Source organism: Lygodium microphyllum, unplaced genomic scaffold (assembly GCF_053477565.2).
Source record: "Lygodium microphyllum isolate KBCC unplaced genomic scaffold, Lygodium_microphyllum_v1.1.10 scaffold_40, whole genome shotgun sequence".
Classification (NCBI taxonomy): Eukaryota; Viridiplantae; Streptophyta; class Polypodiopsida; order Schizaeales; family Lygodiaceae; genus Lygodium; species Lygodium microphyllum.
Window position 1 is genome coordinate 1405137 of NW_028229523.1, and position 22760 is coordinate 1427896.

Genomic DNA, 22760 nt, shown 5'->3' on the forward strand with positions numbered 1-22760 from the left:
GCTTAATGAATGAGTAGGGTTCAAGGTAGAAAATCGATTAAATGTTAAGGTTCATGTGGAAAGATACTTATGAAGTCTAGCTAGCTAATTCAAGGCTAAACTAATGAAAGTGACTAGTTAAAGTCTTCAACTAGGGGTTGAATGACCCATGTGGTTGAGATGAAGGGTGAGCTCTCTAAAAGGACACGATGTGTTAATTGGCACTCAACAAATGCAATACATGTAAATACCCACAATAGTAGCATCCATAAGAAAATCTTAATTATTGACTCTCCCCTTGTGAGAATCATTTATGCTTCTAATATCATGGAAAGGGAAATTATAAAGGAGGGTTCTTTGGTTTTGAAGTCACATCCTTCATAAGGTTAATTACAAATCCATATTGGTAGAATTAAGGAAGGCACATTTTTGGGGTACGAAGCTAAAACTATTCACAACCATCAAAGCTCTTTTCTTTTCTTCCCATGGTGGGCCACCCCCTTTTTGGTAGTCACATTACAAATTGTCTGATTTTGTGTCACATTATGCAGTGTTTGATTTTGTGTCACATTGCACACAGTTTGATTCTGTGGGAGCTACAACTCACTTTTCACATGAATGTGATGGTTGTGCAAGAAGAGGACTTGGGGCATGCATATTGAGGAGGAGGCTAGGACTAGGAGGTTTGAGGTGAAGGAGGATGAGGCATGTGTGAGGAGGAGGATACATAAGAGGATGTGGAAATGCAAAACGAGGAGGATGAGGCGACATAAGAGGCTAAACTATGGTGGTGGTGGAGGAGTTATAGCATGATGAGGGAGGCTCCAATGGCATCATCATGATGGTGGCCTACATCATCAGATTGTGTTGTGTGTGTGTGTGTGTGTGTGTGTGTGTGTGTGTGTGTGTGTGTGTGTGTGTGTGTGTGTGTGTGAGAGAGAGAGAGAGAGAGAGAGAGAGAGAGAGAGAGAGAGAGAGAGAGAGAGAGAGAGAGAGAGAGAGAGAGAGAGAGAGTGTGTGTGTGTGTGTGTGTGTGATGTGTCACGTGGAGCCATAATACATAGAGCTTGAAGCTCGATTGTGTGCATGTTGTTCAATGGTCCATGCAATGCAACAACTCTTATTTTCTTCAAATGGCATCCATGCACACATTTTGGTGATTCTTCATCTAGAAGGTCTCTTTGAGTGGGGTCTTAAATGATTTTGGGCAAGCCATCAAGGTTGCCACATGGCATAGTTTATGGTATTCTTGATTGCATGTACACCTACCACATCGGAGGCCTAGGTATGCGCATTCTACACAAAAGGCATCCTTCTATTTTTGTAGGTCAAAACAAAGTACAATACACTCAACAAATGCATTATTGTGATAATCCCATTGAGGGGCTCTACATTACTTTTTGAAAATTATTTTAAGTCAACTTATCCTACTCACTCGACAAAATGCCTAGAAACAAAATTTGTGTCAAAGATCTCCAAACCTAACTCTAAGGAAAATATATGTAGAATAAAAAATAGAGCCACACCCAAGGGCTACTTTGCACATGTGAGATGCGGGTACTCTAAAGAAGGGGGCCTCAAAATTGTGAAGTTAGGAAGGAGAGAGGGGATTGGAGGAGGAAGCTACAAGGAGACAACAAAATAAAATGTCATTGATTATATGTTGGGGTCAAACCAAGATTAGCAAGCAAGAAAGCACTCACACACAACTTATGATGCATTATCTTAGAGACTTGCTTTGATGTGGGGTTTTGGGCATAAACACATCTTAAGTTCTATATTAATGGAATGTATAATCACGTGACTATCTCTTATTACTTGCTATATTCTATCATGTTCACTCGTTTTGATGGGTTGGCCTAAAGACTTGCTTTGATGTGGGTTGCTCGTGGCGATGGGAGCAATGTGATGGTAAGCGTTTCATAGAAATGGTAGTGGCAGATGGGTGTTTGTCATGAACTAACAGGTGGTTGATCAGTAACTAAGGTGTTGTTAGGGCAAAAAGGGGTTGATACCTTTGTTGGTAGCACAAAAAGGGGTTGACACCTTTGTTGGGCATCACCTCGTCTAAGGTGCAAGCACAATGGTTGGCAATTGAGGGCCACCCAATGGGTATGTGGGGAATTTCTATTAGGTGGGGGTCCCTTTAAGCAAATGGCCACATGGCCAAGGGCAAAGAAAGGCAAGAGGCATTAAAAAAAGGATGAGGCCATAGTGCTTGGGAAACTTGGTGCATTTGATAATGCAACCTTAGATTCATACCATTGTTTTGTTTTGTGAAAAAGTTGTTTGTTGATTGTATTTATGAATAGCAACTTGGCAATATCTTAAGGCTAGGCTTGGAGAAGTAAAGTATTGTGATTGATCTAAATTATCAAGTACAGCACATGTTCTAAGCATGGGATGTACATCGTGTTGAGTTATTTATGGCAATTGCCAAGAAAATGGTGCTTTCTTTATCATAATCTTGCTCAATTGCCTAGGGGTTTTCAATGAGTGGGATTACTACCAGAATATGTTTGAAATTTGTTAAATGATCCTCATTTAATTGACTTGCATTAAATCAACAAAATCATCCTCATGAAAACTTGCAAAATATGATGTATTGAGAGATTTTTGTGAATGCCATGTGAGGTATATTTGGGAAATTTGGTAACATTTGAAAGCTAGTTTTGGACTTTAGACCCAAATCGGAGTGCCTTCGAAATTCTAACCAACGGTTGAGTAGTATTTTATGAAATTTCAAAGTTTGAGGGGTATTTTGTGAACTTTACCAAAATTAGGGGCATCTTTTTCATATACATGTGAAACATAAACTCTACTAGCATAAAGAAAGACATTTTTATATTTTCTAAGAACAAATGATTCCCTCTTAGTAAAGTTTTTTGCTTAGAAGCAACCTACTCTTTCTTAGGCAATAGTTTTTTCACTCCATGAATAGCTTTTTAAGCACAAAGCTATAATAACCACATTGATGTAAGTACATGCTCTTAATAGATTTTCTAGTTTCACACATTAAAAAAGAACAATGTCACAACAAGCACCACAAAGTGACACATCACTCAAAGCCTGAAACTTGTTGATAGCATCTTCCCATGAAGCATTTCAAAACGTCACACAAAATGAACCAAACAGCTTGAAAAGGAACATACATGATATTGCTTTACCTTCCCACACTTGATCGTTTCACAACCGAGGATCCACAACCATTAGCAATGACATGGAGTCGCCATGATAACAAAGAATATGATCCTTTTTATAATGCTTAAATTGGCATTAAACCTCATTCCAATCGAGCAAAGGTGGTTGAAGCTAAAACTGACCACATACTATTATGAGAACAGTTATGAAATTGCAAAAGTTTATGAAAAGGAATTGACCCTCTTGAATTCTAGGAATTTTCCCATAACCCCTTTATGTGAAGGATAAACTTTGGCTATTTCAACAAAACACTGCTGTTCCCGAACCTCAATGTGAAGACGCTCTTAAGATACCTTCACGGTTCTAAAGAAGAAGCTTTACAAGTACCATACAAGTATTACATATCTCACAATCTCTAGTCTCTAGCTGAAACAATGTAAAATCATTGAAGATGACATGTCCATGTGCATGGGGGCATTTGTCTATTAATGAGCTTTGTCACGTTTGATCCTGCAACACCTCTTAAAAAAAGGTAAAAATGATAACTCGTTCTTTATTGATAAATCTCGTTCTTTCCGCTTTCTCTGTTATGGTCTTCGTTTGGCGGTGCGAATTTTCTAGTCAAACGCTCTCTCTCTCCGTCCTTTTCCCACATCAGAGCTGGCAAAGAGAGTGACATATTTTTACCTTCTTCCCTGGTTCGTCCATGGCACAAGTACCAAAACACACTTAGGAGGTAATGTTATTGCCTTGTTCGGGGTGGGGACGAGCGACGTGACAAGTCCTACTACCTAGCCTGGAGGCTGCAGCATTCAAGATAACACCAAGTTCCAACTTTGAACCTTCAGTCCTGTGCCAGAGCTAAGAGCGCCACGCCAATACGAGGCCACCAATTTTTTTTATTTTTTATTTTTTTATTTCTTTCAAGACAAACGAATTAGTTCAAGAGTCAAGTCGGGAGTCGGGACAGCCAGCTGCCGAATATCTTTCTTAAATCAAAATGATTTTGTAGTAATTGAAGGCTTACATCAATCCTTATACTTAACTGGTGCCCAATTCCTTGACCACAAAAATTTTCAAGTGGTCCCATCACAATGTCCATCTTGGTGAGTGGCCAATTGGAGCTAGAATCAACTTCTTACATCAAACATCATGTAGGGTGCAAAAACGTTCCCTCCCTACGAGAACGGAACCCATTACCATGGGTTTATTATACCATTTGGCTACTACTTAAGCAGCAAGAGCAACGAAAAATCCTTACATATTCCTGCTTCACAACATGCATTGTAGTAACTCCCATCAAATTTCATGTGCTCTAAGTAAAAGAGCAACCTGTGAGGGAGTTCATGTCATCATCATGGTTTAGGGCTTATATTTGATACTTTGCATACATTATGAGAGTAATCATCATTACCAAAATGAGGTAACTTGCTCTATGCCACTAGAAGTCATAATATTATTGTTTGAAAATTTGGTGGAGTTGAGACTATTTATTTATCTTTTGGCTACATGTAATTTGAAGTTGAAGTTTTGCATTGTGAAATTTGTTTTTATTTGATACTAGTTTTGAGAAAGTTATTTCCATTATGGGAATTGCCATGTAGTAGTGTCAACATTATAAGCTTTTAAACAATCACCCTTTTTTGTGTGGAGATTTTGACTCTGACAATCATGTTTCATCTCTGGGAAGCTCTATGTTATTTTTATGCAGTGGTGGTAATAGGACGAGGTGATGAGTACATACCTAGTTCAAAATAGCAATCAGATGTCATATTTTCATGGACACTACTAGTATGAAAAGTAATTTTATTTGCTTGTAGTAGTGTTAACATCATGGAGGTACGCTAGAGCTAGTCTATAGTAGTGGTAGATGGAGGCATCAATTGATACACATTTGTGAGGGATTGGCTCCATACTTAGCATGTGATAGTGGGGACATGAACACATGCTTAGGGCCATTTAAGAGAGTCACCTTGTTTTCAAAGTTTGTGGATGGGGTCACAAGCGTGGGAGGTAGTGTGAAAGTCATAAGGTCATGTAAGTTAGAAGCCCCATACATTTCATATTACAATGAGTGCAAGGGATTGCAAGTACCACCTTGCACCTTTATGATCCTAACATTTACAATATGGATGCATGCAACATTGATCATCCTCAAGTCCCTAGTCAGCGTAGGTTTGTGGTGGCTCCCCTTTGAAGCTTAGGATGTTCGATGGAGTTGCGATTCCTATGTGGGAAATGGTCAAACTTCTTATAATAAATGTAGCAATCAAAAGAAGTTTTAGACAAATTTGCTTTGTAATTCCCACATTGTGAATTATGACAACATCATGAGCTTTTGGTCAAAACCGCACCTAGCTAGGTATAAGGTCCCTCCCTCCTAAAAGCTCATGATGTTGAACACTCTAGGGGAAAACAAGTGAACACATTGAGGGTCGATAGCCCCCTACCCTAGCTGCACCTAACTAGGTATGTGGTGCCTCAGAGCATAAGGTAATGATGTTGAACACTACAACGAAAAACAAGGGAAAAGAGCCACATTTCCCATGTGGGAAAAGGTTGAAAACTTCTTGTGAACATGCCTATGATGCTTGCTAGGATAGTTGCTTGAGAATTGACGAGGGCAAGATTATTGTTGTGGTCTGAGAAATTGGGGTTCGTATGTGAAAAAATATCTAAAACTTCATGCACGAGTGTATGCATGTATGCATATACTAGAGGTTCTTAACAAGTTGGCCTTGTGAGCTTGTTTGCATTCTTTTGCAAATTCACATGGGCAAACTGCACTCCTCTTTCTTTAACTTTTCTTTCCAAGGCAAAGTTACGAGTAGAAAACACAATCTCATATTATTTCTAACGGTCTATTAGAGTCCACATGGACTAGCTTTGTTAGATTATTTGCATTTCATACCCGTTCTTTTGCATTTTCACACAACTTAAACCAGCTCTTCTCTCTTTAGCTTTTCCTTCTAGGGCAAATTCACAAGAAGAGGGCGTAGTTCCGATATTCCCCACTAACGGGTTAACTCAGCCATGTGCGAGAGACCTTGTAGCACTGTACACGACAGTTGGACTTGGCAACTAGGATTGGATAGGGCTACGGATGCGCACCCGGGTGCGTGCCGGCCCCCGGGCGCGTGCTCCGGGTTCTCTTCTCCTCCTCCCTTCGTAAAGAGACAAAACACCTTCAAACTCGCCATCACAGTCTGTCCATGTCTAATGTCTGCGTCTCTTCTCCGTCTGTGCGTGTGGTACATCGTACCCCTCCCCCTAGCTTCCCCCCTACAATTGCTTTTGCGAGGTAGAGTCTACGCTGGGATGGTTTTCAAACCTGTCAGTTTTTGCGTCTGATGCCATCGCCAGACGCGCAGAGAGAGAGAGAGAGAGAGAGAGAGAGAGAGTGTGTGTGTGTGTGTGTGTGTGTGTGTGTGTTTGTGACGTGTGCGAGGCGCGCGCGTGTCTGATGATGAAGAGGCCAAAAGCTATACTGGACATTGAAGGAGAGGACGCTTTAATGGCGGTTGTTTCTATCTGAATTTCTTCGGGAATAATAAGGGAGGTGGTGGAAGATGGAGAAACGAGGAGCTATGGCAGACATGGGTTTGCGGGTGGAAAACGCGCATAATTGCACGATGAGAGAAGCCAATAAGGGGGTAGAAATGCGGCGAGGGGAAAAGAGCTGAGAGGAAGAGTCCAAGCGAGCTTAATGGCTATGGCGTAAGGCCCAGGCGCACGAGAGAGAGAGAGAGAGAGGGAGAGAGAGAGAGAGAGAGATTCAAGGAGGATGGCTATGGTGGACAGCAGCCAGATGCTTCCTCATGTGGATTATCATCATCATCATCATCATCATTATGACGCTGGTTCAGTGCAAGGGATTTCATGGTGGAGGTGCGATATTCAATTTGCTCACGGTGATGGATATTGGCTTGGTCTTCTTCTTTTTCTTCTTCTTCTTCGTCCTTATCGTGATTTTGCGCGGCGGCAAGATCGAGCTGCCGATCACGCATTGATCTTCGTAGTCTCCTTGCTTCTGCGCTTTCCGGACTGAATGTACTTGCCTGGCTCAAAGGTCCGTACTATCTCCGTCTCCATCTCTCTCTTCGCTGCTCATCCTACATCTCTTCTCGAGCAGCGTTTCTACATCCAAAACGACAGGCTTCTCTCCTCTCTCTCTCTCTCTCTCTCTCTCTCTCACTCACACACACACACACACTAAAACACACGGTACACAGGTTTCCACGTTCTCTCATCTTCATTCTTACGCTAGTTTTACTCCCAACAGTCTTTTCTCCTTCTCATACACACATAGACGCACGCAGATTTACACATTCTCGCCTTTTATCTCTTCAGCTGGATTTGCTCTCCACAGCCTGCACACACGCAGGGAAAAATTTCAACATCCTTGTCCCCTCACACTCCTCTCCTCAGATTCCCCCCTCCCTCCCCTCCTGGTTTTGCAGCTTGTTTCTTGCATTTTAAGAAAAATTATACGCAGCAAAATTCTGCTTATTGCATTCTGCTGGCAATTGCCTCGGAGCTTTTGCAACTACTCTTTAGCCTAACAAGCTTCTTTGTTTAATGCAAATCTTATTGTGTTTAAGGTGTCCCATCAGGACAAGCTGTACGTTGACTAGGTTCCACCATACTTTCAGAACTTTCTGATTTCATCTAAGAGTGTTCCATCAGGACTAGTTCCGGGATACTTTCAACACATCTACAGTCACAGAGTTCCATCAAGAGGAGCTAATTTTGTTGGCTTTCTCTTCTATAGTCAACCATCTGTGCAGTGAATCAGCCTGAAAAGGCATCGTTTTACTGAGAAGACAAGCAAGCTATATAATTTGAGCCTTTCTTGGAGTCGTATGAGGGGAAGAGAAGAGACTGCTGCCTGTTTCACCGAAGATGTATTGGAGCATGTCCTGAAATTCATCAGCACAGACAAGGACAGGAACAGCGTATCTCTTGTCTGTAAAGCTTGGTACAAGGTAGAAGCTGAAAGCAGGAGACATGTCTTTATAAGCAACTGTTATGCTGTAACACCAGAAAGGCTTGCTCAGAGATTTCCTAATGTCACCTCTATGCTGTAACACCAGAAAGGCTTGCTCAGAGATTTCCTAATGTCACCTCTGTCACTCTCAAAGGCAAGCCTAGATTTGCTGATTTTGGCTTGTTACCTAGTAATTGGGGTGCCCATGCTGATCCCTGGGTTCAGGCATTCTGCACAGCTTATCCCTCATTGGAAAAGCTCAGAATGAGACGCATGACTGTGTCCGATGAAAGTCTGTCAAGGATTGCAACCCATTTGAACAACTTTCAGAGTTTAACCTTGATTATGTGCGAAGGTTTCAGCTCTGATGGACTTGCATTTATTGTGAGAAGTTGCAAGTAAGAAGTGCTCTTAAACTCTTTTCACACCTCAGTTTGTCACAAGATCTGTATATATGCTGATGTGATGGTCCATTCTTGTGGCTTTAGTTACTATTTCGTTTGAGGAGTCCGCTTTCACATTTAATGGTCAAAACTAAGTTTCTTGAATCCCAAATACCTTAGTTTGCTCTAGATGCTCTGAGCATGTCTATATGCTTGGTTAATGAGAAAGGTTTGTTTAAGTGGTACACTTGGGTCTGTAAGCTTCTTGAATCCCAAATACCATAATCTCTTAGTTTGCTCTAGATGCTCTGAGCATGTCTGTATGCTTGGTTAATGAGAAGGGTTTGTTTGAGTGGTACACTTGGGGGTCTGTAAGCTGCTGCTAGTGTTTTATTGTTAAATGTAGTTTGACAGGATATAAGGTTTTAACTCTTAGCCACTTTTCTGATATCAGGTGTTATTTTAAGCTATGAAACGGAGATCTACTCAATTTTGTAACCCCCTTGAAAAACCAGCAAGGTTTTAAATACCTGTAGGCATAGTTTTGTGATCATATGCAAAAATATATTGTCATCAAGTTGCTACTGCTGGCTGTATTGGATGGTTTGAGCACTATTCTACATCACTTGGGTCTGTATGCCCTTTGTCTATGTGAGGGTTTGCAGCACTCCTACATCAAGTTACTGAGAGCAACTTGTTTCTGTATGCTCTTACTGGTGCTTGGATTTTTGATTTGTATGTGTACTGGTGGATTTGTAGTCATAGTGTAGGTTGCTCTGGTCCATGTCAGTTTTGTTTCTGCATGCATGCACTTCATTTCGATTTACAGGTTACTGTAGTCTTACTATAACCTATATTTCAAGGATGATCTTAATGCAAATTCTTGTCATCTTGGCAGATACTTGCAATGCCTTGATTTGCTTGAGAATAAAGTGGATGATTTGTCTGGCTCATTTGTAACCCAATTCCAGGCGGCATGTACTTCTCTTGTATCCCTAAATCTTGAAACTGTTCAGGATGAGGTGGACTTTCAGGCTTTGGAACAGCTTGTGACCAGGTGCTCGAACTTGAAAAGCTTGAAACTGAACAGGTCTGTATCATTGGAACAGCTGCAGGAGTTGCTTTTCAGAGCTCCCCAGTTATGTGAACTTGGAACAGGCTCCTTCTCTCAAGACATCACTACTGAAGATCTGTTAAGGCTACAGAGCTCTTTTAGCAATTGCAGAAATCTGACATCTTTATCAGGCTTTTGGGAGACAACCCAAAATCACCTTTCAATTATATATCCTGTCTGCAGAAATCTGGTATCATTAAATCTGAGCTACACACCAGTCAATGGCATAGACTTGGGCAAGCTTGCTGGTCATTGCCCTAATCTGCGCCGTTTATGGGTACACCTCTTTTCTGGCTTTGTGATTTTAGTTGCAAGAAATTGTTTTGTGTTAGTTTGAAAACTGGGAGTTTTGCAGGTAATGGTCTTAGGAATTTGTATGGTTCTTGAATATTATTATCAGTGGTATGAGGAATTTAATATGTTCTCAAACTTGCCAGTGAAGCTAATAGTGCAAAACTTCAAAGATTTCTTTGGATCTAAGTTGAAGAAATGTTAGTACTTTTTTTCGAAGATTTCTCTTTTATATGGCATTGCTGGTAGAATTGTCTTTGTTTTCCTTTCATATAAACCTAGATAGGTGAATAAGACTTTACCTACATGCCAGCCTGATTACTTCACTATATTTTTGGTTTATTTTTGAGTTGCTTGATGTGATGTTGTGTGTTATCAATTATAGAGAATGTATTTATGGTCATTTTGACCATTCATTCTTGTAATCTTATATTGTCCATGTGAAAGGGGCCATTTAATTGCTAAGTATCTCAATGGTATACATGGTTCATTGGCATTCACATGAGACAAGATTGAGAGGTAGAGAGCTTGCGCCCGAGTGTTGAACATTGATCTCTTAAGATTGATGAACATGAAGTTTGTAAGTTTCTTAACTTGGGGCTGATAAATATACAATAGGGTGACCCTTAAGTGGATCCCCACTAAATTTCTAAAGCTGCAAAAGAACATGGAAAACTTTTTGTGGTTTTATCCATGATAGTCATTTCGAGTAGTGAATTGGTAATCTTGTCAAAGGATTATTAGCTTGGAATTGAAGACCATTATCAAAGCAATGTCTGTTTACAATGTATATAATAGCAAGTCCTTTCTTTTAGTAAATTTTCAAATTCGTTGTCTTAAGCTTTGATTGCTGCCTCAAATTCATTGTCTCAAGTTCATTTAGGAGGGGTTTCAAGGTGAGAGCTAGAATCATGGTAAGGAATGTATAAGGAGTAGAGCATTGTCCAACAACCATTGTCTCTCAAGGGAGTGAGGTGAGAGATGTTGAAGTGTGTTGTGCTTTAATAGATCTTTGAACCATCCAAGCTATCAAAATTGATGCCAAAGGAATCACAACAATGTGAAGGCTTGGTAGCGAGCAGTAAAGAATCAACAAATGTAGCAATCTTAGTGTAGTACACTTATGATATGGCAACATTTTCCTATGTAAATTAAACTCTCTTTGGCCGAAGAATGAGTCAACCTTCTTAGAAACAATGGTAGACCATGATACATATTTGGTCAAAGTTTTGAATATTCAAAATGACCTTAGACGGTCGTTTTAACAGTTATTGATCATTTGAAAATTAATAGTTTGATTGGCTTTGTGATTATGTCAAAAGCATGGCCTATTTTGTAGTTTTCCAAGAGTTTTGGGTTAATTGAAGCAACTGAGGAATTAGTATCTTCAACATTGAGCATTGTCTTCTCTCTAGCTAGATGTGATCTAGAGTGATTGAGATCTCTTGGTGAGACAATGGTGAGATCTTGAGCATGGGAAGGTTATGAGCATTGGTGAGTGGGTTGACAAGTGTCGATTGGAGTATTTAGAGTTGCACGTGATCAAGTGAAGGTTGATTGTGATTGATTAAAACTATCTTAGAATGAGCAAGGATATTCTATGCTTACATGAAGGGTGGGAATGTAGTGCATAGTGTATAATTAGGGCTCTTAGAGTCATATCTTGTATCTTTCTCAATTATTGTTGCAATATAAGATAATAGTTTTTGAGTGTTTCGAAAACATGAGTTTTGGAATTCAGGACGGAGTCTCGAAGTCTTATAGTTTTGACCGCTCAAAGTTTTTGTGAAAAAAAAATCTATCTATAGAATTGTACAAATCAGGGAGGGTAAAGAGAAGGGCATCCTTATGGGAGGCGCTATTGGCATTATAGATAATGGGAAAGTTGAACCTGCCGTGGATGGACGGATTAAAGTCCACATCTACCCTTTGAGGATACGGCATGAAAGTGGGGTCATTTCTCTTAGAAGGGAGGGTGTTACAAAATGCAGAAAATACTAATAAACTATAATATAAATAATAATGTATGTGTTTATGCGTATAAATAAAACATATATGTATATATACTAAGTATGCTAGAGACTAGAGTCATTGAACAATCTTAACTTAACAACCTAAGAATCCAAGATCCATTATTTGCATTGCATAATTTTATGTGGTTATCAATTTTACAGGAAACAACTTGCAAGATTTTTTAGTATTAAGTAATCTTAAATTTCCCAAAATAACTCACGTTTGTATTTTATAAATTGGTCTACCAATGTTTGTATTTTATAAATAGTCTCTCTTTGGTTTTAGTTTTGGGCCCAAGGAAAATGTTGAGCTAAAAAATGTATTTTATAAATTGGTTAGCTTTTTAAAGCAGCTCCAAAACATGTAAATTACCCAAAGTTTCATTAAATGGTATGTGGTCCTAGAGTGTCTATGTCCCATAAGCCAAACTTGAGCCTCACTTGAAAGTTCACACCAACCTATCGTCGAGTCTAGAGAATTACGTGCCTATTTGCATTTTCACTACCAACTGCTTCCCATGTGTATTTTTTGCACCAAACAGCTACTTACTCCACATAAGCTTGTCCTATAAAGCCACCCATCATCCAAACAACTTTAGACACCCGCCATATCATCATTAGCAGTTGCATTTGATTATAGCAAGCTGGATTCTTCAGTATACTTTGCATTTTTTTTCTTTTGAAGACCTACCCAACAATCACTTGATTGCAGCTACCTTTTTCAAAGCTATCTTCATTGACACAATCACCCTGATAGTAACTACCTTCCTGAAGAGATTTCACCATCTTCTTCATCACCAACAATTCAATGACTACATTTTTGAAACTAGCCTTCCTCCTCAAATACGATGGTACTAACTTGATTTAACACTAATTACACGAAGTATAAAATTCACATAAATTAAAAATACAAATCTCACCACTTAATCTTGGACATTAGACATCATGTTGGATCCAAAACTTGGTGCCTCTTGTGGTATTTATTTAAGTTGTATTGCATATGGATAGAGTATAATTGAGATTCAGACCTCCTCTACTAATCCAAGTGCCTCTTGTTGTCATAAATAACTAACAAGCCTTAATCAATTTGCTCCTTGATTTGCTAGGGAATTGATCTTCATCTGTGCTCCTTGTGAAATAAATTAATCGCCCCAAATTCAATGCTGGCAAGCTGGCTTCTTGAATCCTCATGTAGTGCGTTGATTTTAACTTTGAAAATTCAAGTTTCAAGCCTTCATATCTAGACATGCTTCTCGAGGTGGTTGTCAAATCCCAATTTTTGTCGTAAATTAGGTTTTACAGCAGAGATTCACCCAAAATCTCTAGACCTATTGGCTAGGTTGCTAAAAAATTTGGAGCATGGTAGGAAAATGGTTGGAGAAAAAGAGAGACTGTTGTAAAGAGAGAATTTTGAGATTTGCCATGAGAATTTGGTGAAATTAAGTTGTTGATTTGGTTTTCCAAGGCCAAATGGATTCTTCAACAACAAAGGGGCATCAAAGATTGTAATCTTTAGGAGATAGTGCACCTGTCGCGATCATTAGCTTCCCCTGGTCAAGAATATGCCATGCCTTCACCAAAATGGTCTCTAATGGTTGAGAAATGGTCCCAAAAGTAGGCAACAACACAACCAAACCTATGTTTCCAATAGCTCCAAATGGCAGAACGAGGTTTTATTATCCCTTTACCCTCAATTTAGCTTTCCTAAACTTACATGGGTAAGGCAGTCTTGTAAATTGATTTCTAGCATTATCTAGCCCATTGAATTAATTTTTAGAATACAAATTTTGATAATTAATTTACTAATTATTTTTATGCAGAAAAAAAATCCTAATCAGCCAACAATTTAATTGGCATGGCCAATTAATCACCTAAGTGATCTTGAGTATTCATTAGTCTAGAATTGGCAGTAATTAATTAATTAATGCTAATGCCTTAGTGTCACCATTGGTACTAATAGCTAATTAAATGTTTTAGGCCAACTTTTGATACTTGGTACCACCTAGTACTTGTCAGGTATAACTTATTACAACTTTTGCCTTTAGCACCAACTGATATTTTAAGGTGCATTGTAAAATATTTGACATGTGCCTCACACATTTCAAGGGGCATAGATATGGTTGAGGTTTAGTTGATTGCTTACCCTTAGTTTGCATTAAACTTTTAAGAGAGATGTGGGTTTAAGCCATGGCTAGTATATAGTCATCCACCATGTTGTGCTAGTATTGAGACTAAAGTTGTCTTAATACGTCACTTGAATTTGTTGGTTTCTTGGTATCCTTGCAATTATTGTCTTTTTTCATGAATTTGATGATCTGCGAAAATATTATTTTATCGTGTCATTCTCAACATGAAGTTACATTTGCACGTTTGATTAACTTTTAATCAAATGCTAAGCAAAGCTATACAATGTCATGTCCTCGTGCATTTCACTCACTCGAATATTGTCAATCATCACTAAATGCCTTCTCTATCTCCCCTTGCCTAGAGAATTGAAATTTACTCTCCCCCATAGAGCATTTCTTCACAAGCGTTGCTACTTGGTCAGCCAAGATAGTGTAATCGTCTTTGACCTTTGATTGGGGTCGTTGACTCCGCTCTACTCATCTTAATACTAGTCCTAAAGACGTGAAACCTTGAGGCTCGCTTACTCCTTTGTATAAGCATTCATTCAACATGATTTAATGAGCATAATTCATCACTTCATTGTTCTCTTGCGTTTCTAAGTTCTTTGTCACAATGTTTACCTCACACACTCTATATTCCTCTCTACAAACCCGACTTATTTGCCAAGGAATACCTTCAAGAGAGTGGGTAGTAACACTAGAGGAAAGTGGAAACTTGTGATAGATAGATAGCAAGTTGGAAGAGTTTGAAGATGAAGATTATGTTGAAAATGGAGTGGTAAATGAATTAGGATGAGAGTAGATGTCTAAAACATACCCTTATATAGGGAGTTTTTGGGTATTTGTTGTACTAATTTTCTTTTTAGGACTGTTTTTGTGAGGCTAAAAGAGCACTTAATGCATAATAATTTTGTCTTAATGTTGTCCTTACTTTTGGTGGCTCAACATAGAATATATCGAATAAAAGCTGTAGAATTGCAAAAAAAGGGCAATTTTTCTTGAGTCTCATCCCAAAAAGTGCTACAACAATAGATAATCTAAAAGAAAGAATCAAATGTCTCAACTTGCAGACTGAATCTTGAGATGAGCCTTTAGTAGTCCAAAGGCCAATAGACTTTAACTTGCAAGTACTTAATCGAAAAGGGTGAAATTTAGCAACAACAGATTAGACAAAATAGAGAGCTTGAATGCTCCTGGATCTCAATACAAGGAAAGATTAGCCCTAACACCTAGCATATATCATGGGGACGTGAAATTTTGAGATTCTTTAATCTTGTTGATAACTTGTTATTAATCAAATGCGCAAGGTTGTTTAGCACGTGATACACATGGCAATCATTTCATGGTAACGTGCTAAGGACCTCGAGGATACAGTGGATCTCAAAGGCAAAAACTATGATAAGTTATGCCAATTGGTTTTTGGTGGTTAGTTGGTGTCAATTTTGACCTTAGGACAGTTGTTTGGACAATACTTATGAGGGGTGACATTAGGGACTAGTATTAATTAATTAATTTATGCCAGCCTAAGGATCTATAGAGCATAGAAAGAGGAAACTGTCAGAATGGTCCTCCGGCACGTCGAATCGTTGCTCTCGGCATGAAGCCATCATGGCATGCGTTTCAAAACTGTGGAATGTTCCCTTTCCCGTTTTAGACAGGGAACTCCACATGGCATCCCACTTACCTTGGGTTGCTTCCACTCATCGTTTCATGCCGTTGCTGCTCTCGCCCGCTCGTTGATCCTACACGCTCTTGCTTGCTTGGGCCTTGTTGACTGCACGCTTCCCCTCACCTTCTCTCTATTGCATGTCCTACTTGCCTCCTCTCTGCTATAGCTTGCCTAGGGCCCCTATTGCTCCAGTGGCCAACACCCCACCTGCTGAAGTCTCCAATCTCTCTTCTCTTCTTTCTTCTCCCTTCTTTTTTTTCTCCCTTCTCTTCTTCCTTCTTCCTTCTCCCTTCTCTTTCTTCTTCTCTTCTCTTTCTTCTTCTCCAAGTTTCAAGTTCTCCATTCTTATCCTCTTCTTTTCTTCCTTCTCCCTTCTCTCCTTTTTCCTTCTCTCTTCTAAGTGCCAAGTTCTCAACTTCTCCTTAGGGCTTGGACCCTCACTCTTGACTCTTGAGCCTTCTCCCTTTTCTCGAGACTCGATTTCTCATTTCTTTCGAGGCATTTTTATTTCAATTTTCAACCTAATATGGATTTATCTTCTTGCCTCGCTCGTTGGGTTGGTGGTTGAGGAAGAAGGTCTGATGATTGGTCATAGTGGAAAAAAGTAGTTGACCGTCCATTGAGTGGTGGAGGATCTCGACCATGGGCTTGCAAGCTTTGCCCATACAAGCGAATTAGTGGAGCAAACAAGGTAATCCATTGAATCGAGCATTTTCCATGAACCGAGCATTTCTATTTTGAATTTTTATTGATTTTAATTTTTCAAAGTTACTCAAATATTAAAATATGGAATACTAATTGCCACTTGTTTCATTTTATGCATAATCATGTCTGAGCTCATCTCCTACATGAGCCAATTTCAAAGGTCCAGTTTTGTCCTAATGTGACCTTGGAGAAGCAAAGGGAGCTTTGAGACGGTGTAGCATATCAACAAGCTTATCTTGCATCTAGACCACGAACTGTTGCAATTAATCCTGCAACTTTTGTGACACCATTCCCATTAGATGTGGCTAGAGTAGGGTCAGTATTAAGAAGTGCTACCTCCACACCTATTGCAAACATTGCATCGGCCACGGCATCAACGCCACATGTTGCACGTAGACAAAGCACACTTGATGCTAGTTGGGATCCCAAGAACAAGGAAGAGGCGGATACATCAATGATATGCTTTTTTAAAATCATGACCACATTTAATTTTGTGCAGCGAGGTCAGAGTAGATGCTATGCAACCTTGCATTGACAAGGTATATCAGGCTATGGATAGGTTGAATGAAAAGCTGTAAGAGTTGGCACAAAATGATGAGGCATATGAGGAGATACGCCATTTAGTTGTTATGAGGTGAAACTCCTATAGCTCACCCATGCATGCAGCTGCATTTGTTGTGGATGCTGAGTTTCAGGGCAAGGGTCAAGAGAATGACACTGAGGTTATGGATGCATGGAGACTTATATTGTCTCGTCTAGTGTTTGATCATGGCACTAGATAAAAGATCAAAGACCAGCTTTCATGTCATAGGACCTTTCGGGGTTCTTTTGGTTGTGGGGATGCATAGGAGGATCGCTGTAAGATTGGGGCAGCTTTGTGGTGGGAGGACTATGGTTCGGATGGTCCTGAGTTGCAGCAACTAGCCATCTGTATTTTGAGTTAGACAGTTAGCTCCTCTTGTTTGGAGCTATTGTGGAGTATATACACTCACATTGCTTCAAAGAAGAGAAACTGTCTTGGTGAGGAGAGGGTAAACGATCTAGTATTCGTTAGTGCTAATTTAAGGATGCTATGTAACAGTATGACAACAAAGGCCAATCCATTCACAGAGTGGGAGATGAAACAAAAAGAGGGGACATGCTGATGTTGAGGGAGATGTAGCAATTCATGGTACATATGATGATGAGGTTGACACTTCAGGAGTAGCTAGAGCAGCCTCAGATCATGATGATGATCTTTGATTTAGTTTACTTATCATGAGTCTCATGATACATGACACATGTACATTGTATTGTATATGATATTATAATCATTGATGACAGTGTGACACTTGGGTTGTTGTGCCATGCCGACATTATATTTGTATTTGTAGTCTTGCAGTTGCCCTTTGGGCTATTTTGGCATGCCACATTTTGCTTCAGTCTAGAGATTAGACTTTATATGTGTAGTTTTTTTTGGAGCAATGAGCATGTTCTTTCAAAGATTAGACTTTATATTTGTAATCTTTTAAGTTTTTTGGCAATGGGACAGTGGGCATGTTCTTTCAGCTTAGACTTTAAAGTTTAGTTCATTGTTCATTGTTTTATCATTTATGGCATATGTATTATGCATTTTATAATTGATATAGCTTACCTCTTGAGCCTTGTAAGTTATAATTTTATTTCTAATGAGTAGTTTTAGAATGATGTATGATATCTTTAAACTTAAAACTTAAAATGATTTGTCCTTGTGGATTATATACTTGGGTTTTAACACTCCAGAGTCCACATGGATTATGAGTGAAATATTAATTTTTTTTCATGAATTTTAAATTTTTAAATGTCGTTTTTGTTCCCACGTCCTTGTTCCCTAGGTTTGGCGTCTCCGTCACACTCCCCATCTCGGTTCCCTGTTCCCGTTTCCATTCCCCATTTCATGTTTCTACGCAATAGAGGTTGGGAACCACTCCAGGTTGCAAATGGCCTAGCCAATTTAATAATGGATGGGTATATTAGATTTTTGGCAGGGTTAGAAGGGCTGAAATTATTTTTCAGAATTATTTAATTCTAAAAATCAATTTAATGATTGGATAATGCTAAAAAATGAGTATGGAAGGTTGTCACTTAGCAAACATGCCCATGCAAATTAAGAAAACGTTTTTGGGAGTTAGGTCTTAGCCATTCAGTCAGTTTTGAACTAGTGAGAGAGAGAGAAGGATGTTGGTCATTCTACTTGTGCGGAATCAGCATTGGATGCAAGTGATAGCCAGTTGGGACCTTCTAGGGGAAGATCATAGCAAGGAGACACCTTCTAAGGGTTGGCGACAGCATTGTTGATTAGCAATGGGATGAGTTTGATTATCCAAAGTTCATGTTGTTTTTGCGCAATGTAATGATTGATACTTGGTGGAAAGAAGTAGAGGCTATGGTGAGAACTCTCAATCCTATCTACACAATGCTACACATCAATAATATGGAGGGTAGCACCATGGGTCTTCTTAATGAGTCTATGGATAAGATAGAAGAGGCTTTCAAAAAGAATGACTTTTTGCCCTTGGACAAGTATGCAACTTTTTATTTTGCAAATTGATAGTATATATGTGAAATTTAAATAACCATTTTTGAATTGACATTGTTGTCGAAGTAAATACATAAAAGGAAATGTGTAATGGAAGACTTGAAAAAGTACGGCTAAGTCTAAAGGAAGCTAGTCTAGGGTTCTTATGAATGAACGTAGGATGCCTAAGAAACTAGCCTAGAGGATGGTAATGAACGAACCAGTTAGTGATGCCATGAGACACTGATGGTTGAGGGGAGATCCAAGATCCATTGCATCAATGGTTAAACATTGATGAGCATGGATACTAGGGGGTGGAGAAATTGCATTGATAAGATTCCCCTCTCAACCTCCTTGGAGTGACACTATTATTGACAAAAGGGGTCGATATTGGTTTGAGAAATGGGGATTGGATTTAACTTTGGTGTGGGTGAAATATCCTTAGTTGTGGATGGTGGGATTTTTGGTGTGGGTTGAATGATACCCTTGGCCTTTGAGCGACAATTGTTATCTACATGGCTGGTTTTTTTGGCAATATATATAAATCATATTCTTTTAGGCAAGTAATGCTAGGAGGGTCTTTGTGATGTACTTTACCACTTTCTTATTCCTTCAAAGAAGCGGATTGAGCGTCGGGATTGGAACATTGTATGTGTTTAGGATCAATTGGGGAAGGTGATATTGGGTCGAAGTGGCTAGGTGATTTCTATCCACTCCTTGAGTCCTTTAAAGGAGGGGCCTCATTAGCACAAGAAAGGGGTTCATGCATTTAGGCAATCGAGGAGAGTGGTATAATGTGCTGGAGGGGGATTTCCTAGACAGCAAGACCATAGGAAAGAGTCACTCACTTGCAGATATGGGAAAGGTTCATAGTGCATGGATGACATTCTTGGCAACAAAGTGCTAGGGTGCAAAGTGGTACACCCTTGAGTGTCTAATGATGGGCTAAAACCTAAATTTGCATCAAAGACAACGTGAGCTAAAACCGGATAACCTGTGGTAGGTCTAAAGGGTTTAAATTGAATGTGTGTGAATCTAAATGTGTAAGCAAAAGTGGGAGGGAAAGGTGGGAAATGTGAAGGTGAATGAAAAGCACCAAACTCATGCTCAAGTGTGAAACAAAGGATGAAGGATTACCTTGCAAAACAACATAGAGGTTTCTTCCAATTCACAGTGGTAGTGAATTGGGTTTCTCAGGTATTTTATAGTCAGTTTGTGCACAATTGAAGGAGTATGACCATAAACAGATTTACACAAAAATGGATTGTATAAACTTGCCATTGGGCTTGATTGTGAAGAATTTGAACTTTTAGATATTTCTAGAGTGGATTGTCTTTTCTCTCTTGAGAGGAGATCAGTCTTAGCAGTGGAGGACCCCGACTTAAATGCACCTTGTAAATAAATATGAGATGAAGAAGAGTTCGGTCTTTGCGAATGATTCCTAGAAGAAAGGTTAGTGGATGGAGCGCTATTCTTTGAATCAAGACCATAATGCCTCAACAAAGCCTCCATTGTAGGGGTAGCATGTGACAACATCAAAGAATTTGAAGATAGAGTGGTTTGAGCCATCGTGAATCGGCATGTAACGTATAATGTAATCAAGAATGAATCAAGCAATCCATGTGACGCCTAGTGTAATCAAGAACGAATCAAGCAATGCATGATAGCCTCATGTAAATATTTAGAAGTGCACCAACTCTAATACCATGTGAAGTGATGCTAGGGTTTGGATTATGAGAATAGAGTTTGAACATGCTCTAGGACCGCGCATTGTTTAATGAAACTTTGGATAATATACATGTTTTGGGGCTGTTTTAGAGAGCTAATTAGTTTGTAATGCATTTTTTAGCTCAACAGTTGGGTGGCAGCCAATAGACTAGGGCGATAGCTCTAGTTGATGTGGGCAGCTCCAAACAGCCATAGGTGGTAGCAATCAGCCACTCTAGTGGGCAAGTCCACTAGGCATTTGAGAGGAGTAATGAATTGTAGTAGATGAAGAGGGAGATTGACTTAGAGTGATGAACAAAGAGGGTTTGTGATGAATGCCTACGTATTTCCTATTCATGGGGGATTTTGGAGCATTTGTCACTACCATTGTAGTGAATGCGAATAATGTAAAGAAAGGATTCCAAAATTAGGAATTAATGCACTATGCCTTAAAAGGAGTGATAGAGGCATGCTCCTCCTTGTAAGCCTATCATTTCTTGACATGACTTTGGTTGATCAACACAGCCATTAAGGTACCCTAAGAGCAGTGAGAGAGACATGCTCCTCTTTTGTACAACTTTTAAATGTGTTGTAAATACAAACATAATGGTATCCCCACGTAAGGACAATTATGTGGCATGGGTAGTTGATGAGAAGGGTAACACCTTGAATCAAAGAAAAGAAAAAACTCTAGCTAAGAGAAAACTTGTAAGGAAGAATATTAGGCAAGGTGATAGCTGAGGATGCTTGGAACTTGACCTTAGGAGAGAAGCCAGCCTCTATGTCTCCATGTTGGCAAGCCTTAAGAATATGAAATCTTGCTTGATCTTGGGTCTTTAGAGAGAGGACACTATTCCTGTCTTGAATCTCCATGTAAGACAAGGAACAAAGGTGCTGCCACTAAGACATGGCTGAAACATCCAAGGTTTCAGACTGGATAGAACCATTAGATTGCGGGTAATCAATAGGTGAGAGGGTAGTTTGAGGATGACCACCCCATTTCGGGATAGATAAGCATAAAAAGGTTTTCTGCCAAGGTGGATGAAGGGCATATGATGAGTAGTCATTTGATTTGAACCTAGAGGAAGAAAATCCGCTTTGAAACCCCCTTTGAAGGAGAAAGGGAATCCAAAAACTCATGAATCATGGCTTGCAATGTGTTTGATAGTGAAGGAATGACCATTGATAGTGTTTATGAAGGTATTTGAAGTGAATGGTAAGATGCTGAAAAATAATCTCGTACGTCCTTTTATACTCGAGCCAATGTGGCACTAACTATTATTCAAATATCCAAAATGTGGAGATAATCTTGGTGGTTCTCAATTGTCATATCTTCTTCTTCTTTTGTTTGTGCCAAGTTGCGAGGAGCAGCAAGCGAGTCTAGTTGTGTGTTGGAGTGCATGTGAAATCAGGGCAAGCAAGAGAAATTCTGGCTAGATCGACGGGAAGACTATTCGGGCAGATGGAGACGGAGTGAAGAGTTGTTCTGAATAGGATAGTCAGGCAACTTCATGGAACTGAAGAGCTGGATAGAGCTTCGTCTTTGGAGCAGATGATTGTACAAATCTCTATTTTATTGCTGCAATAAGGATTTGAATATCTCTTCTCCCTTTCTTGGGTTCTCTTTCCTTTTGTTGAGTTGTGCATTAGGACTATGAGTTTTATACATTACCTTTGACAATCCAAGTCGACTAGTCTTTGACAATGCAAAAGGAAGTATGCTTTCACAATGCAAGAGTTATCACCTTGGAGGGATGCTTGTTGCACATGTTTGGATCCAAGTTGACTAGTCTTTGACAATGCAAAAGGGAGTATGCTTCCGCAATGCAATAGTTATCACCTTGGAGGGATGCTTCCTTTTGTTTGTTTTGATTCTATCCAAGGGCTTTGTTTCATATAGATGCAATGCCAACGCATGGAGGATGCAAGGAGAAATGCAAGATGTCATGTGAAAAAGGTTGACATTTAACATGTTGTGGTGACATTTAAAACGTCTGTCAGAGTGTAGGGAATGCGGAAGTGTATGGACAAGAGAGAGAGAGAGAGAGAGAGAGAGAGAGAGAGAGAGTGCAGAAATCTGGAGTTAATGAATGCTGAAATGAAGAGGGCA

General features: G+C 39.5%; 1 protein-coding gene across 1 annotated transcript in view; it reads left to right on the forward strand.

The window, feature by feature from the left end:
- The first annotated feature begins 7982 nt into the window (after positions 1-7982).
- Positions 7983-22760, forward strand: part of LOC148009105 (protein AUXIN SIGNALING F-BOX 2-like) — a 35931-nt gene continuing 21153 nt past the window's right edge. Inside the window, exons 1-3 of the mRNA XM_087673814.1 lie at positions 7983-8194; positions 8245-8505; positions 9389-9881. Coding sequence (XP_087529940.1) covers positions 7983-8194; positions 8245-8505; positions 9389-9881 — 966 coding nt within the window. The remainder of the gene's footprint in view (positions 8195-8244; positions 8506-9388; positions 9882-22760) is intronic.